Genomic DNA, 17,328 nt, shown 5'->3' on the forward strand with positions numbered 1-17,328 from the left:
ATTCACTCTAGAGAGAGCGTTGTGTTTCGATGATTGTTTAATATGTTGTTCCACAGGTGTTGAAAATGACATTCTTAATCGCCCTTAGTTTTTATGGCCATGGTGTGACATGCTGTGTGGGATAATAGGATTACCGGGTTATCTTTTGATGTCTAGGTGATTTTCGAAACACATGGCTACAGTTACTTTTCGAAGTAGAACTACTATGTTATGTATTTATTTGTTTCATAATCAGCATATGATCGGGTTCATCCATGCAATGTCCCCCTTTTCACCGTGCTTCTATGTTTTAAATTATTGCTAGTTTTCTAGTTATTTTTAGGTGATTACTCGGAAATTGATGCTCTATTTATTTATTTCACAAATGTTACAACAGTCTGAGCTATTATTACTTATCAAATTTGTGAATATATCGACGCACATGTGTGGTTGAGAGTGGCTAATAAAATCTTAGCAGTATGATCCACTATTCTCGTCGAATACAAAATTAGAGCAAAATAGTTCAGAGCGAAGACAATTTCTATCCACTATACTTGTGGGTTTCAACCTTTGCCTTCGAGGAGCGTAGGCCTCCTTCTCTAGGAGAATCAGACGAGGCAAGAGAAGGTGGCCGAGGAGAAGATGCTCATGAGATGATGGATCAAAATGGGGAATGTTGGGAGATCACGAGGTGGAGATCATAGGCCCAAGGTTGCTTTGGGGCGGCCCAAACATGGAAGGAGGCGGTCCAACCATCGAGGGTGAGGCGTGATGACCTCGCAACGTGGATATCCTTCTTTTGTTTGTCCTATATATGTTAGTTCATAGACTTGAGCCATGTCTAGTCATGTATTTAGGCCTCAAAGAAATTTTAATACTCCCACCGATTCAAATTAATTGACTTCAATATGGATGTATCTAGACACACTTTAGTTCTAGATACATCCATATTAGAGTCAATTAATATGAACCAGAGGGAGTACCAGTGTTTGAAATGATGCATTTTCAAATGCCATTATATTATTATTATATGTGGTGTTGACTAGTAAAATGCTTGATTAATGATTTCACATTGGAGCTGCTAGAGTTAATATGTATATACAGTACATGTGAAAAAAAAAGAGGGAACCTAATATTACCGTTTTTGAAAAAAATGAATCCTTGATAGACATCTTTGGATGCAAGATTTAGGGCATATATATCTTCATCTAGGTATCCACTAATTACATATCTTGAGATTTTCTTGGAAAAACAATCAAGAAAAAAATCGGAAGAATCTTTCTCAAAAGGAAAAAAAATGGGAAGAATCCATGTCCTCTCCTCCACGCCAAGATTCCTCTTCCTCTGCCGAGTCGTGACCTACCAAACCCGACCCGACCCACCGCGGATCTAAAATCCCTTCTCTTCTCCCCTCTACTCTACCACCGCCCGCCTGCCCTACAGCTGTCACCGCCGCCGCCGACGCCTCAGCCCCCCTCCCCGACCCCAGCCAACGACGCCTCTCACGCTCGTTGCCGTCGCCGCCGCCGTTCCGGTTGTCCCTCGTCGCGTCCCTCCGCCCCGTCCGCGACCTTCCCCCATTGGGTTCTGAGGTACGAGCTTGCCTCCATCCGGTCCACGATTTCTGGGCGCGCCCGTGCACGCCCGGCGCGCCATCTAGATCCGCCCCCCACCCACTTGCTTCCCCGTGTCGTCGATTGATCGTGGTATTCATCACGCCTTCTGCTTTTCTTCAGGCTCGAGCTGCTATCTGGGAAGGATGGGCAAGGGCCCGGTCCCGTTCGTCAACTTCGGGAAGCGAGCAAAAGGTAGGCATCTCCGTCTTCCCTCCCTGATGGCTTTGCCGCACTTCGCCAGCCAGTTTCAGTTGGGTGTGACTGCTGGTCGTAACAATGCATTGTGTTGCTGAGTATTCCCGGAAATATATGATAATCGCCAAATTAATATACTCCCGTTCCTGTTTCGGTTACTTATACCACTCTAGTTTCTGTTACCGTTAACGCATTGATTTGATGCTAGTCCCATGTAGAGCTGTCCACTATAGAGTGTATTGACATTCTATGATATAGATGGGTGAGTTAGGCTCAAATAAATAGCAAGCTCAACTTAGTGTGCCCTGCATAAGTTCATAACTGAACATTCTTATTGCTTAATCATTATAGTATTTAGATCGTTCCGTATAAGTCTGCAGCAATAACTGTTTTGTGCCTTTATCTGTATATGAAATACAAATAGTTTTCATGCCTAAATTTATTTATCTTTTGTTACCAAGCTTTCTTCTGGTTCCAGTTTGCATTGCCTTAATATGTCAACACTCACTAGCTCATATCTGTTATTTACTCTATATAGATCTCTTGCACAAGGACTACAATTTTGACCAAAAGTTCTCTTTGTCAACAATCAGCGATTCTGGTCTGGTAAGAGACCCACCCGTCCATGTTTCATCTCTTGTTTGTTCATTATCTAAACAAATTGTTTTATTTCATATCGTAGGGTGTCACAGCCACTGGCGTGAGGATTGATGAGCTCTTCATTGGTGACATACATACGCAACATAAGCATGGCAAAGCTACCGTTGATGTCAAAGTTGACAGCGATTCTCGAGTAAGATCTTTAAGATATTTGCTTCTGTACTTTTAATTATATCTTTGTGAAACCTTGCTGTATTCACGTACAAAACATATAGTGAAGCTTTAGCATCTTTAGACATCTGTAGTTGATCTATATATTACATTGGCTAGGCATTTGAGCCTAGAAAGGATTTGCCGACTTAACCGGCTAATTGACTCCTGAATGTGGTATTTAGATAGATGCAGGCTGCTACAAAGTATATATGGCCATCTTTAATAGCTCATTTTGCAACCTTCCTAATTCATGTCATGTCAGAGTTCAAGGTTGTCTATCTGTATCTTATTAGTAGTTTCTCCTGCAGGTGTCATCCACAGTCACAGTTGATGAAATAGTTACTGGTTTGAAGACTTCATTCAGCTTCAAGGTTCCTGATCAAAAGTCCGGAAAGGTTGGTATATTGTGACATGGAACACCAACTTAACTGAAACGCGGAAGATAGTAATATAGAACTGCATTTCACTCCTCGTGGTGTTGTACCTATTGATCTTCTGTCAACTGGCTTGTAACAAACATTTCTGCCCTGCTACTTTTCTTTAATAACACAATTTTTTTACTGTTTTTCTAGTACTTACTGCTATTACTGATTGACAGCTTGATTTGCAATACCTTCATGATCGCTTCACATTGAATTCATCCATTGGTTTGGCGTCGGCACCATTGCTCGAGCTGTCAGGAACAGTGGGCACAAGCGAACTTGCTATTGGTGGCGAGGTTGGGTTTGACAGTACTTCAGCTTCTGTTACCAAGTACAACTATGGGATGAGCTATAGCAAAGATGATATTTCTGCTGCCTTACTACTGTAAGTTTTTCAAGTTCCTTCTTGGTCAAGGTGTTGTGCAACTGAATTTACACATTGTTCGGATGTAACTAGTTATGTCTTTATGCTTGCGAAACTTACCCACATTGTTGTCCGGTATTGCTTAAAATATACCCCCTCCGTTCCCCTTTAATTAACTCTGATTTAGCACAATGGAGGGAGTAAAAATGAGTAGTTTAATTGTGCACTTTATATAAAGCAGAGCCTGAAGCTGAGCTGAAGTTCCAACCCATGTCTCGTTAAAATATATTTGTAGGATAACACATAAACTGGTTAACAACAATGTGTTATTGAGATGCCTGCCTCCAGTATCATGAGCAATTTCTTTGGATTGGACAGTTTTTATGTTGTATTCTGTCCTGTATGCCTTTCCTATATTTGATATCTTCTGCAAGTTTGACATACTAATTTAGATATCTCTCACATCCGGTTCGCTAACAGAATTGCTATGTTGTTGCTATATATAGGGCTGATAAAGGCGAGACATTGAAAGCTTCCTATATCCACTTGTTCAGTCCAACCAATGCAGTGGCGGCTGAGGTAACACACAGGTTGAAAACAAAAGAGAATTACTTCACCATTGGGAGCTCTCATGCGCTTGATTCCTCCACATTGGTCAAGACAAGATTTAGCAACAGCGGGAAAGCTGGGCTCCTCTGCCAGCACGAGTGGAGGCCCAAGTCCTTTGTTACCCTCTCTGCCGAGTATGACCCCAAGGTGGTTAGCTCGCCTGCAAGGTTTGGCGTGGCCATAGCTCTGAAGCCCTGATTAGCCTATCACCTCCCTGTACAACAGCACCAGCGTTAAAGTACGCATTCGTGCTCGTATATGTCCGAGCCATACTTGCCGAAGCTGCGATGATTTTTTGCTCTTTTTGTTAACAGTATTGGACGCCAGAAACATTGTCTGGGAGTTGGGCTCATTTTTGCAGAATTCTCCGCTTAGCCAGCTTGAGTCTCCGAGAATTGGAAATATACAGAGGTTTGTACTAGCACAATAGCTTTACTCTTTTGCCGCTCTACGAATTGGTATCGATTCAGTGTTCATATGCCTGTAATGCCTCGCATCAACTAGTTGAGGAATCTCATGGCAAAGTGATTTTTCGGTTGGTTCTTTCTTGGCAACTGAGAATTTGAATGATACTACCGTCTCTAATGTGGATTTCCCTGATGCCCATCTACGAATGGTTCGTGTGGGCACCATTGGTTGGCAAAGGGCCAGTGACTAGTGAGGGAGTATATCAAGACACCAGAGGACAAACTATCTTTCTAGTGGCAAATCATGGATTCTCCGTGACTTGTCCTGCGTGTCGCCTCTCGGCCCCCACCTAGTACCAATGTGGCATGGGTGCCCAACTGCCCATGAGGTGCGTGTGGTCTCCTCGCGTCACTTGGCCCAGCTCTCTCCACGCTCACCCTTTCTCGTCGTCCCCAACTCTATCCTACGGACCTTCCCCCCATCACACGCCCACAAAACCTCAAAGATTTTGAAAAGGTTTCAGCTGCTTGTCACTCGCCTTCAGTAGCAGCAGGCAATGGGGATGGGGGCCGTGACAATGGCGAGCAGCTCCCTCGCCCTCCGGCCACGAGGGTCGTCGTCGCCCCGCCCACTTCGTCCTCCGCGTGCGGCGGCTACACCCACCCGCCGCCGCCGGGCAGCATTGCCCGCTCCACGAACACCAGCCACTGAGCTCTCTGTGGAGCGCAAGCGGCCGGTCAGCGAGACGACGACGACGCGGCTCTACTCGTTGGCGCCGTATCCTCTGCTGCTGGCGGCGCTGCTGCCTGGTGCCGAGTCGGTGACGGCGGCGTTCCAGCCGTTCGTGGACATTGTCAAGACCTTCAACCTCCCCGACTGGCTCGTGCACTGGGGCCACCCGGGCAACATGGTACTTCTCCCTGATCCCCTCACCCTCACCTCCAAAAACATTCTCAAACATCAACAAGAGCAAGGGGGGAAAAATCGTTCATGACCACCTGTTGTTCATTCTTTCTGCCAGGCTGTGGTGCTCTTCGCAATGGGTGGCTATGGAACGTACCTGGGATTCAGGATCAAACTCTCGGATGACCCGGTGAGTGAGCACGCAACATTCGCATCTGCATCACTCTCTACTGCAAACACCTACACCTGCAATATGTAACTGACAGCTGCATCACCTGCACCGCATGGATTGATTACAGGAGGAGAAGGCCAAGGCCAAGGACCTCCACCCGAAGCTCCTGGGCGGCATGTTCTTCTTCTTCGCTGCCGGCGCCACCGGCGGAGTCACCGCGCTTCTCACGTCGGGCAAACCCATCTTCGAAAGGTGAGAACATCTCTCGGAACTCAGAACGTGTTACACTACTCGTTTGGCTTCAACTTGGTGACCAATTTACTGTCAACGCTTTGGCAGTCCTCATGCGGTAACCGGAATCATCGGCCTCGCCCTCCTGACAGTCCAGTCTCTCCTGCCAACACTCTTCGAGGTAACTGAAGTTTCAACATCCAGAACATGGAAAGCTTGTAGCATATACCAACAATGGTTCACATAGATAACCTTTGATGTTCAATAATTGTCAGGGAAACCCTGGGCTGAGAGGTGCGCATGGACTACTCGGCAGCAGCATCATGACGCTGTTTCTTTTCCACGCGGCGTTCGGATTGCAGCTTGGGCTCAGCTTTTAGGTTTGCGGCTGGAGGAATTAGCGGTTTGTTTCTCTGTGATGACTTCTCAGATAGGACACCCCGTCTTAGTAGTATCACTAGAACATGAATGCGCGCGTTGCCGCGCCCGTCCATCCTTACGGAAGGAGGATGAAATAGCTCAAATTACAGTTATTGCAAGGAATTTGCTTTAAGAGAATGACTATTTTCAGTTCAAACCAAGTGAAACAAAGACAATACACCCAGCAACATATATGAGTTGATGAAGTGATCAGATCCAACTTTGTTCGGAGCACAAATAACATATGTGAAGGCAACATTGTCTGCAACTCATGTTTGCATTCCAGAGGGCATATGTATTACCCCCGCTTCCATCAGAATGCATGCAACATGCCTTATCATAGTAAAAGTAAGCACGCGAAATTCGAAATATGCGACATGTCAGGTCAGACCTCGAATGAAAGCAATGCCATTACATTAGTAACATCACATAAAAACAACTTGAAATTGAGCATACATAAAGGAAGAAGATAGCATATGAACAGAACTACTTTAACTAACTGATGCTAGACATCATAGATTAACAAAAGTTTTTTTTTTCGAGAATTACGGGGGGAAAAATCCCACCGCTTGTTATTATTACTCGAGGAGACTTGGCAGTCATACCATCCGTACAAAGAGTGAAAACAGGGGGGTACAGGGGGATATAGAGGAGGAAATACAAAAAATTACATAGAAGCGGACAGGAGGAAACTACGAAGGGTGTCCAGCCGCCCACGGTTATGAATCTTGTATCTCCATCTCCAAATAGCGAGATCGTCGCCAGCTCTGCGGAGCACAATAGAAGCCGAGGATGTCTTCGCGTTGAAGACAAGATCGTTCCGAGCCTTCCAAATAGACCAAAGGATCGTCGCAACGCCGGCGTGCCATATGTGAGTAGGCGTCCCGGGGGGTGGTGGTAAGTCCCAAAAGGAGGACCTGTCGGCAGGGACCGTAACACCCAACCGCACCCACACCTCGGCGGCAAGCGAACAGTCGAAGAAGAGGTGCCTTCCCGTCTCGGTCGAGGGGCAGGCCGCGCACACATCGGAGGGGGCGCAGTTCTTGTAGAAGAGGTTGGATCGAGTGCTGAGCCTGTCAATGTCGGCGAGGTACGAGAAAACCCGCACCTTGGCAGGCAAGAGGAGGCCCCAGGAGGTGCAGGCGGACACATCCTTGGCATGCCGGGGGGAGAGCATGCGGTAGGCCTCCCTGGAGCTGAACGGGGGAGCAGAGGGGGAGTCGATGCAGCGGAGATCCTGTCCATCACCAAGGGCGACGGAGCCCACAAGGGTCACGACGTCGCGAAGCTCCCGCTCGGCCGCACCACTCAGCCTGGGCTGGAGCGAGAAGCCAGACGAGATGACCGTGGCCACAGAGGCATGAGGCCTGGTGACGTGCGAGAAGAGCGCAGGGTATTGGTCGGCAAGCGGCATGCCAGGAAGCCACTTGTCGAGCCAGAAGGCCGTAGAGGTGCCACTCACCACAGAAACCCGGGTGATGGCGCGGTACAGCGCGAGACATTCCCGCACAATTTTGTCGATGAAGGAGGGAGATGAAGTCGCGTCACCGAGATCCTGTCCAGAGTGCTGCCGGAACCAATCTTTCCAAGGTAGGGGGTCAGTTTGGTGGAGTTTATGGACAAAGTTAAGAAGAAGACACCTGTTCTGCCGGTGGAGGTCCTTAACGCCGAAGCCGCCCTCCTGTTTAGACAACAAAACTTTATCCCAAGCAATTAGACAACGAGCCCCCGAGCAAGTATCCTTGCCAGTCCAGAAGAAAGCGCGGCGCCTTTTATCTATACTTTCGAGCACACCCTGTGGAAGCAAATACGAGCACATATAGTAGGTTGCAAGATTATTTAGCACAGCATTACATAACACAAGGCGCCCGCCCGAGGAGAGGAGGAGAGCACGCCATCCAGAGAGACGACGATCAAAGGAGAGGATAAGGGGAGCGTAGGCAGAGATGGGAAGCTTAGTAGGAGATAGAGGCAGGCCTAGGTAAGGCTGAGGGAAGGAGGAGATCGGGCACCCAAGAGTAGATGCGATGCAGATTTCGTCGGTGGGGGGGACATGCATAGGGATGAAGCAAGATTTATGGAAGTTGATAGCTAACCCAGTGGCGTCAGCGAAATCATCCAGAACCTCCTTGAGACAGGACCCGGCTCCGGGAAACGATTAACAAAAGTTGCATCATGGCAATGCGAACTACTCCTAGATAACTTTATATTGTACACTCACCAGTATAACTTATCTCATATACTTACATAAAACAAAACAAACTAAAATAAGAGATACTTTCGTGTCATAAAAGGGAGTACAACAATGCGGATAGATGAGCATCATAGGCTATCCATGAATATTATTAAAGATTCAAAATGAGATAGGAAATTGCCAAATAAATTATACACGAAAGGAATCTAAAGGAAACAAACAAATTAAATTATACCATGGCTTCTTTGTAAAATACACATGTTGAGCCTATAAGAACATATTTGAAAGTAGTAGAGGTATAGAATAAAATATTTCTAGAGCTTCCAAATAAATTGGAGAAAATTCCTTATTTGACACTACACTAAAATGTGGTTCCTTATTTGACACTGAATTTTTTTTTCTTCCCTATTCGACACTAGGTCTAAAATTTGTTCCTTATATGACACTACCGTCTACTCTGTTAGACTATTCCGTCAAAGTAGAAATTAGGCTGATCAGTTTTTAGTTGAGTGACCAAATTACCCCTGCTATACACGTGAGTACAGACCTAAGACCGAATCATCCAGGACTCCAGGTCTCCACTAAGGTTGCAAAACCTCTCACACACTCACAAATTCAGTGGAAAACGAACGAGAGAGACACACAGTTTTGTGCTCGTACAACATACAACTTTTCACCTTGTATTCTCCTTATTTATGCTGTATTCTCCTTATTTATGCGGTCAAGAATCTGATCCGCTTACAACTGAAAACAAACGGAGAATCAGCTAACAGAGCAAGTATGCCGGTCGTGCCATCCCACGTCCACTCGCATGTTGCTGTAATGCCGCTGCACGAACTGGTCTCGCGCCATCCCACGAAGCTCGTGCATCAGCCTAAGTAACTAGCAAGGTGCGGGCGGCAACAAAGGCTCGTCTGCGGTGGGCGGCCAAGGTTGGGCTCGGCAAAGCGTCAGTCGGCGAGCTTAGCTGTGAGGTCTGACCATGGTGTTGTAGGGTTGGGCGTGGATGTAAGCTCGATTTTGGGCACGGCTGCAAGGTTGGGCCACAGAGCGACCACGGGCTCGGTCTGAGGTGCGGCCATGTCCTCCTGTCAGCCAACGTCGTGGACTCGTGGCGCTCAACCCCGGCGAGATTCTGGTGCATATTCGGTGTTTGAAGACTTGGGAGGAAATAGGCATGTGCTGTGAAATTGATCGCTTGGTGTGGTGTGCACTAAAAAGGGAAAAAGTCCTCAAATGTTGAGATTTGCACACACTGGGATGCGTGATTTGCATGCTATACTACTGTCTGATAATGTATGTGGTAGCTGGAAAATGTCGATGAGTCATTCTCGGAAAAAAGAAGTCTATGAGGTATGGAGGTGCATTGTAGAAATACAAAATTAGTGTACACCACTAAATGCAAAGTATACACTCAATACAACATACACAAAGGAGGTGCTGTGTACGCACTCAGATACAGAGCACTGTTGCTGGTAGCCTAAATAGGTTTTTCCTTTTTTCCTGATACAAACACTCAGATACAGAGCACTGTTGCTGGTAGCCTAAATAGGTTTTCCTATTTTTGCTGATATAAAGATATTTTGTCACACAATGCATTAGGGGCATAGAAGTCTTTTCATGTGTCATCTAACACAGTTAGTGGTAAAAATGGACGGAGTGTCATATAAGGAACAAATTTTAGAGTTAGTGTCAAATAGGGAAGAAAAAAAGTTTCGGTGTCAAATAAGGAACCATATTTTAAGGTAGTGTCAAATAAGGAATTTTCTCAATAAATTGTGGGCATAAAGCATTATATAAGAATATAAGATATTCCCAGTAAAGCCATTGGAAAATCAAATCATTTGAATTTGAGAAGTACATGAACCTGGTTTATTAAAGTACTCACTCTTTCTTGTTTTACAATTTCATTTATTGAATTGTGTTTCAATAATAGTAAAAAAATTGTGGTTGAAAAGGAAACATATGGTTAGAATTTTTTTGTTCCCAATACTGGGAGCATTGTTCAAAGTTTCAGATTTGGAAGAACTATATCTATACTATGCTAAATTGAAAGCACAACAAATTCTAGATACCTCGAGGAAGGAGTGCGGGCATTGGTAACTTGTTTGCTTCTTCGGTGAATGCTCTTGCCTTTGCATCAAGAAAGAGAAAAACTAATATAGTAAGATAGAATATATCAATGGTACACTTCTGAAGTAAAGCTTGAAGAATTCAAGTGCTGAAAATATAGTACCAAACAAGCTAGAACAGAAAAAAGATGTATCTCTGTGTTGAGTAAAAACATACTCAATGTGTTCATTAGCAACGTACAAGATAGGTTAGCGGGACAAACACGCACGAGATCAAGACTTATTATGCATAGTTCATGTTCATTTTGATTGGGGTACAATATATACTTGTATGTTTCAAGTAAGATTATGCTTTCTTACATATCATTCTCACATTAAACTAAGCACTTGACTGGTTCATTTTTTAATAAATTCGATCCAGGAAGACCCAACATTTGTTCTCCGTAAAAGTGTAACTGAGTAAACTGGTTGTAGCCATCAAAGTTTTATTTAACACAAATAATATTTTAACATTTTTTTTGTTGCATTTTGAAAAATAAACTATAGCAACATGCACTGATATATGTCAGATACATCTAACATGTAGTCCTGCAAGGGCAATGTTTGTGCTTGCAGCTTGCCACAATAGCATGTGGAAGAATGTCCAGAGCTCGATATGTACTCAGCATTATGCAGCATATGTAGAAAATACAAAAATAATGATAGGAACAGAGGAATCCGACTGTGCTACATTGTCTTCACCAGTAGAAACATAATGCTTGTTCCTGAAAATATAAAATCAATGTCAGATATTTGTTGATTAGTTTGTTAATCATATAACCATGGATTCCACATTTTATGTGGAAAAGGTGGTTTGTTTTACCCAAGTATAGTTTTTTCGAACTGGGGATACCGGCCTCTACATCAATAGATGTATTGATGCACACAGAGAATAAAAGATTTTCTTTTGCGTGTGAGGATTAGAACATGCTTTTCATGTGTATTCCTCATTATACTAATAAGTAACAGCAGTAGTACGTACCCCTTTGAATTTCCAGATAGTCTGACCAAACCAATATGTATCCTGGTTTTGCTGTAAGAAAAATGAAGGAAAAGGGAGGGTCTTAGAGCATTAGTATTTTTTCTTGTGTGCAGTCCCATGGTCAAAATATAGTGTATACTGAGTACTAAGCGGTACTTCTTATTCTGATTAGATTAGATAATACATGATCTGCACTTCTTCAGTGTTCGTGAGAGATTAAAGGGCAAAGATAGCAATACCTTATATATTCGTGCATGCATCGACAGGCTGTGTGAGCTTTGTTCCATGTGAAACCCATCATCATCCTTGCATACCTCGGGTCCATTCTTCTTTCTCGCTTAGTTTTGATTTCTAATAACAAGAATAGAATAGCATTATAGTTGTAGTAAAGATTCCCTAGTCTTAGATGCTTCAATTTACCCAAATCTGAAGACAGTTAATTGCCACAATATTGAACTTGCCTAATCTTTACATATCCTATGTCAAGTGTATCCTGTGGTATACACGGTTACAAAATACTCCCTCCCTTCCTTTCTATAGTGCCTATAGATTTTTGGCATTTGTTTTAGAATATAAGGTTGTAGCTTACCTTTTTTTTCAATTACCCCCTCCCTGTTCAGCTCCCAAATCGTCCAACTCCCAAATTTGTCATGGTAAGTTAGGAAGATATGGATTTCCCAAATTTTACATCGATCTCAAATCGTTTAGCTAGGGGTCTTGTGTAAAACATACTCTTGCGCTAATTTTCGTGCCAGAAAACTATATGCACTATAGAATGGAACAGAGGGAGTACATAAAAGGAAAGGTAGCAGATATATGTATGTCACGGTGACCGAGGCACAACAGGTAAATAAATATGTATATTTGTCTATGATTATAAATTGAAAATCTTGCAGACCAAAGAGAATTTAAAATAAACAACAAAGGTAAGAAATATTTTAAAATATTGCTCTCAGATAAGTCAACCAGGAGTCTGGGAAAGGAAGAATAGGAAGACGTTGCGCAGGAGCTTAGGGCATCTCCAACCGGGCGACCCAAACGGACGCGCTGGGCCGTCCGTTTTGGGCCGTTTGCGTGGCCGAACGGACACCCGGACAGCGCCCCGCGTCCGCGTGTCCGTTTGGGTCGCACGCTGCGCCCAACGCGCGGGTAATAAAAAAAAAACAAAAATGAAAATAAAAAAGGAAAAGAACAAAACATGAATTTAAACTAGTTGGTCATTAAACTTAGCCCTATTTTGGGAAAATTTTACACAAAAGAAAGCCATATATGGCTTTAAACTAAAAAAAAAAAGCAAACCCTAGCCAGGGTTTGCGAGCACGCGGTGGCCGCCGGCAGTACTACCCCCAGTAGTACTCGTCATCGTCGGCGTCGATGACGACGACGCCCCGGCGGCGACGCGCCGTTCCGGCTCGACACGCCGGAGGGCACCGGGGACTCCGGCCGGGGGTCCCACCGCGCCCTTTCCCGGGCGGACCGCGGGCTCGCCGGCCCGCGCAGCCGTGCCCCGCGCGCGGACCGCCGCCGGAGCTCCTCCTCCGCCGGGCGCTCCTCCTCCGCGGGCGCGCGGCCCGGCGCTCCTCCTCCCGGAGCGCCGCCTGACGCGTAGCCTCCTCCTCCTCCCCGACGGCGCGCCGGCTCCGGAAGGCCCACGCCTCCGCCCGGGCGTCCTCCCGGGCCTTCCTCGGCCGCCTCCTCCGGCGCGGGAGGTGCGCGGCGCCCGGGCGAGGTCCGGCCATTTGGCCGGCTCGTCGAGGTCCCGCTGCTCGCGGGACGCCGCGAGCGCCGCCCGCGGCCTCCGGGTCGTTCTCCTCCTCCTGGGGCTGCGGCTGGGGCGCGGGCGCGGGCTCGTTGATGTAGAGGCCGCCGGGGCGGCGGCCAGCCCGCCTAGCAGGTGTGGCTGGCTGCGCGCGAGGCCGCGCCGTCGCGGATGTGAAGCATGTGCGCCGGCGCGCATCGTGCTCCACCTCGAACCACAAGTCCCAGTTGGGACTTGCGTCGCCGTACGCGGGGTCCTGCCGGAGGTGCGCCGGCAGCTGAGCGCGGCGCCTCCGGATCTCGGCGTAGCGGGCGCGGCCGGTCGCCGGAATGGGCGGCACCGGAACCCGATCTGGGCTCAGGTGCCAGCCGTGGGGGAGGTGCACGTCCCCCCACGGCATTGGGACGCCGGCGTCCCAGAACATCTGCGCCACCGCTACGGTGACGTAGATCCGGTCGCGTCTGGGAGGCGCCGGCGGCCCCATTGCGAACGCCGGCGGCGCGACTTGCCGGCCGCTGCCGGCCTCGTGGTCGTTGGCGGACGGCTCGAACTCGCGCTTCGGGGCCATGGCGGCGCGGAAGCTTCGAGCTCGCGCGTGCGGCCGGAGTGGAAAGTGGGGACCGTATAGGGACAGTCCCCTTCCCCGATCCACATTTAATAGGACTGGGGCACCGACAGGTGGGCCAGCCAGGCGGACAGGGCGGACACGCGAGGACGCCGCGTGCCATCCGCGGCCACGCAAACCCGGCCCAGATTTGGGCCGGGTTTGCGTCGTTCCGGACGCCGCGGCCGTCCGCTTTTGCGGTGCGTCCCCGCGTTGGGCCGGGTTTTTGTCCGTTTCGACCCATCCGGACGCGCGGGCGCGGGATGGGTCGCCCGGTTGGAGATGCCCTTACCACCTCGCTTCGACCAAGTTGTCCACTACCTCAAACTAATGCTGCCGCTGGCCCTGGCGTCCATCGATGGCGTAGGACTTGCAGCTCTCTTCCGGCGGCAAGTTGGGATCGAGTAGCCTGCCAATTAATTTCCAGATGTCACAGCTTTGCTTCCGCTCGTGGCTGGGGCAATGGTGTTGAGGCGAGCGCCGTGGTCCGGGCCTTCTCTGAAGGGAAAGGGAGGCATTGCCTCGGCTGGTGAGGAGACGGTGCCGGCGGTTTCGGTTAGCTCGAAGAAAAGGAGAGGTCCGGTCCTGGTCTTTCGGCGGATGGACGAATCGTACGCTTCTATGAACGTAGCCTAGTCTGCAGCTTGCAAGCCTACAATCTTCGCCGCCACCATCGCCGGAGAAGAAACCAAATCAGTGGTCGGAATATTCTAAATCTGGCCAAAATAAAAGCAACATGGCAAGCTGCAGGCGCCAGTACCGTACCGTCGGTGTTTCTTGGGGAGATGTAGTCTCATCGCCGGGTTTTTGCTCCTCAACGGCGCAGACGTACGACGTTGAAAGGATCGTATGCCGCACCTAGAGGGGGGGGGGGGTGAATAGGTGCTAACCAATTTTTAGTTCTTTTTCAAATTAGGCTTGACACAAATGGTAAATTCTCTAGATATGCAACTAAGTGAATTTACCTATATGACAAGGCTACCAACTAAGCAAGATATATCTAAGCAATATAGAGAGAATAGGATAGAGGTAACCGAGAGTGGAGCACGCGATGACACGGAGATGATTCCCGTAGTTCCCTTCCTTTGCAAGAAGGTACGTCTACGTTTGGAGGAGTGTGGTTGCTACGAAAGCCAAACCAACAGCCACGAAGGCTTCACTCGGATCTCCGGTGAGCAACGCCACGAAGGCCTAGCCCACTTCCACTAAGGGATTTCCTCGAGGCGGAAACCGGGCCTTTACAAGGTTCTTGGGGCACACATCCACAACCAAATTGGAGGCTCCCAAATCTGTTACAACACAACAATCAACAACAATACATCAACACAAATCAACTAGGGAACCAAATAGGAACACTAGCATGAGATCCCTCAAACAAGAGAGGGGGAAATGAAGAACGCTTCGGTGAGGATGTAGATCGGTGTCTTCTCCTTCGAATCTCCAAAGATCAAGAGATTTGGTTGGGGGAGGAAGGAGATCTTGCAAATCTTGACTTTCTTTGAGTTGGCTCTAATGGAGGTGGCTTGGCAGAATTCTTGTACAATGATTGAGCAAGCAACCAAGGAGGAAGAAGGGGGGTATTTATACCCCCACTCAAAATGGAGCCGTTGCAGTTTCCGGGGGGCCGGATAATCCGGCCTAAGTAAGGGCCGGATAATCCGCCCCCCCCGGATAATCCGGTCTTCGGGGCAAAAGTGTGACATTGTCCGGCCAAATGTCCGGCCCATAGCCAGAGAAGCTTTTCTTCCAGTCCTTAGCGAAAAACGGGGGGGCCGGATATTTCCAAAATATCCGGCCCGGATAATCCGGCCCTGGTACAATATCGGGACATTATCCGGGCAAATGTCCGGCCCCCATCCAGAGCCACATTTCCTCAAACACTTAGCCAAAAACAGGGGGGCCGGATATTTCAACAATATCCGGCCCGGATTATCCGGCCTGGCCAACCTTTTTCTGAATCCTTTTGACACATGATCAAATCCAACACACATGAATAAATATCTATGTAATCCCTGTACCACTTAAACAAACATTAGTGTATCATATATATTGACATCAAACACACAAAACATAATGTGAAAGATGTTCTTTCAGACGTACGGCGGCGCGGGCAGAACAATGGCGTTATGCATTTTTTCTTTTTATTAAACGTTTCGCGAGAATGAAACGCCAAACCCTAGGCCCGTTTGAGGGCTTTGGGCCCAAAGAACAAAGAGGGGCCTAAATCGATGCGCGGAGTAGCAGCCTAGCTACGAAAGATGACCTATTTGACGTGATCAAACGACCTGGTGATAGAGTTCCGTACCGACAGAAAAATATTGCAGCCAGGTTGATAATAATCGAGTGCCATTACTTTGTCGGTCCGAACCAAGGAATCCGTTAGAAATGGAGTTCCGTAACTGTCATTCGTTGTACGTCCTTCGATGTTCAGATCCGACGACTCAGGACATCTAATCGTTGTGAAGGCTCCTAGGTGGTTTCATTATACTGTTAACTAATTAGATGCATCCCTGTTACACATCATCACAATAATAAAATGGGAAGTAAAATCATCTGCCATTATTTCTGCTTGTCACCTCCCGTGGGTTCAGAAATACAGTTTTCGCAGACTGACAGGGACACACGATTGAAACCAGAGATCTTCGAGATCTTCAGGTCTCTGCTTGGGACAAATGAGCGGAGTGCATGTATATGGGGGCTCCAAACTCCAATAAAACTACTCCATCCGTTCTAGTCGTTGTAGATTCCGATGTATCTATACACATAATGTGCCTAGATACATCTAAACCAGGGACAACTATATGGAATGGAGTACTTACAAAATCCTGCAGTTATGCCCAGGGATTATCTAGCTATATCAAAAAAAAATTTACGTGATTATCTAGCGATAGAACCAGCGGGAAATTCCGAGTTGTTAGCCTCCTAATGCATGCAATGTACAAACAAATAAGCACCACCGAGTCTCGGAAAGTAGAACCAAGTTTTCCCACCACATATGCATGCGACACCTAGCGACAGGTTGATGGTAAATCCGACAATGTAGCCGGTAGTGCGCGTGATGCATATGCATATTTTTTACCAGGGCTTTTTTGTTTACGGGTGTACGCAAACAAGTCCCGTTAAAAAATACGTTATATTTTGGAAAATATAAAAAGACAAATTTTGACAGTAAATGCTAGTTAAACAATATTAAAATAGTATATATGTTTGTCAGAAAATTGTTTTTTTTGTATATTTCGAAATTTAAAGTATTTTTTACCAGGACATTTTCGTGTAGTCTCCTTCTTAACGTATCAATCTATATATTTAACGCCGTAATTTTTGAAGGCATAGAAATGTGAGGTTTTGAAATTTTCGAAAATTTGAAAGTGCGTGGAGCACTGGTGCCCATGTGCACTTGGTGGCCATTACTTTGGTGTAGGCATGCTAATTGATGAAGCTTCCACTCCACGACCTGCTTGCACCAAATCCGTGTCCCGTGAATGCAAACAAAGTGAAACAGACTCCATCTATTAAGTGGAAAGATGAAACGGCCTACCATATCCT

At 46.9% G+C, this 17,328-nt stretch overlaps 2 protein-coding genes across 2 annotated transcripts; both read left to right on the plus strand.

The window, feature by feature from the left end:
- Window positions 1–1,470: 1,470 nt before the first annotated feature.
- Window positions 1,471–4,589, plus strand: LOC124683553 (mitochondrial outer membrane protein porin 6-like). The gene is made up of 7 exons (XM_047218049.1): window positions 1,471–1,571; window positions 1,716–1,787; window positions 2,329–2,396; window positions 2,473–2,583; window positions 2,912–2,998; window positions 3,202–3,410; window positions 3,896–4,589. Exons 2-7 carry the CDS (start codon window positions 1,739–1,741, stop codon window positions 4,194–4,196), a joined length of 825 nt encoding a protein of 274 aa, XP_047074005.1. The 5' UTR covers window positions 1,471–1,571; window positions 1,716–1,738; the 3' UTR covers window positions 4,197–4,589.
- A 239-nt stretch (window positions 4,590–4,828) lies between these two features.
- LOC124683554 lies at window positions 4,829–6,338 on the plus strand. Its single transcript, XM_047218050.1, has 5 exons — window positions 4,829–5,316; window positions 5,428–5,499; window positions 5,609–5,733; window positions 5,821–5,893; window positions 5,988–6,338. Exons 1-5 carry the CDS (start codon window positions 4,963–4,965, stop codon window positions 6,090–6,092), a joined length of 729 nt encoding a protein of 242 aa, XP_047074006.1. The 5' UTR covers window positions 4,829–4,962; the 3' UTR covers window positions 6,093–6,338.
- The last annotated feature ends 10,990 nt before the right edge of the window (window positions 6,339–17,328 follow it).

This window comes from Lolium rigidum, chromosome 1, assembly GCF_022539505.1.
Source record: "Lolium rigidum isolate FL_2022 chromosome 1, APGP_CSIRO_Lrig_0.1, whole genome shotgun sequence".
NCBI classification, from domain to species: domain Eukaryota; kingdom Viridiplantae; phylum Streptophyta; class Magnoliopsida; order Poales; family Poaceae; genus Lolium; species Lolium rigidum.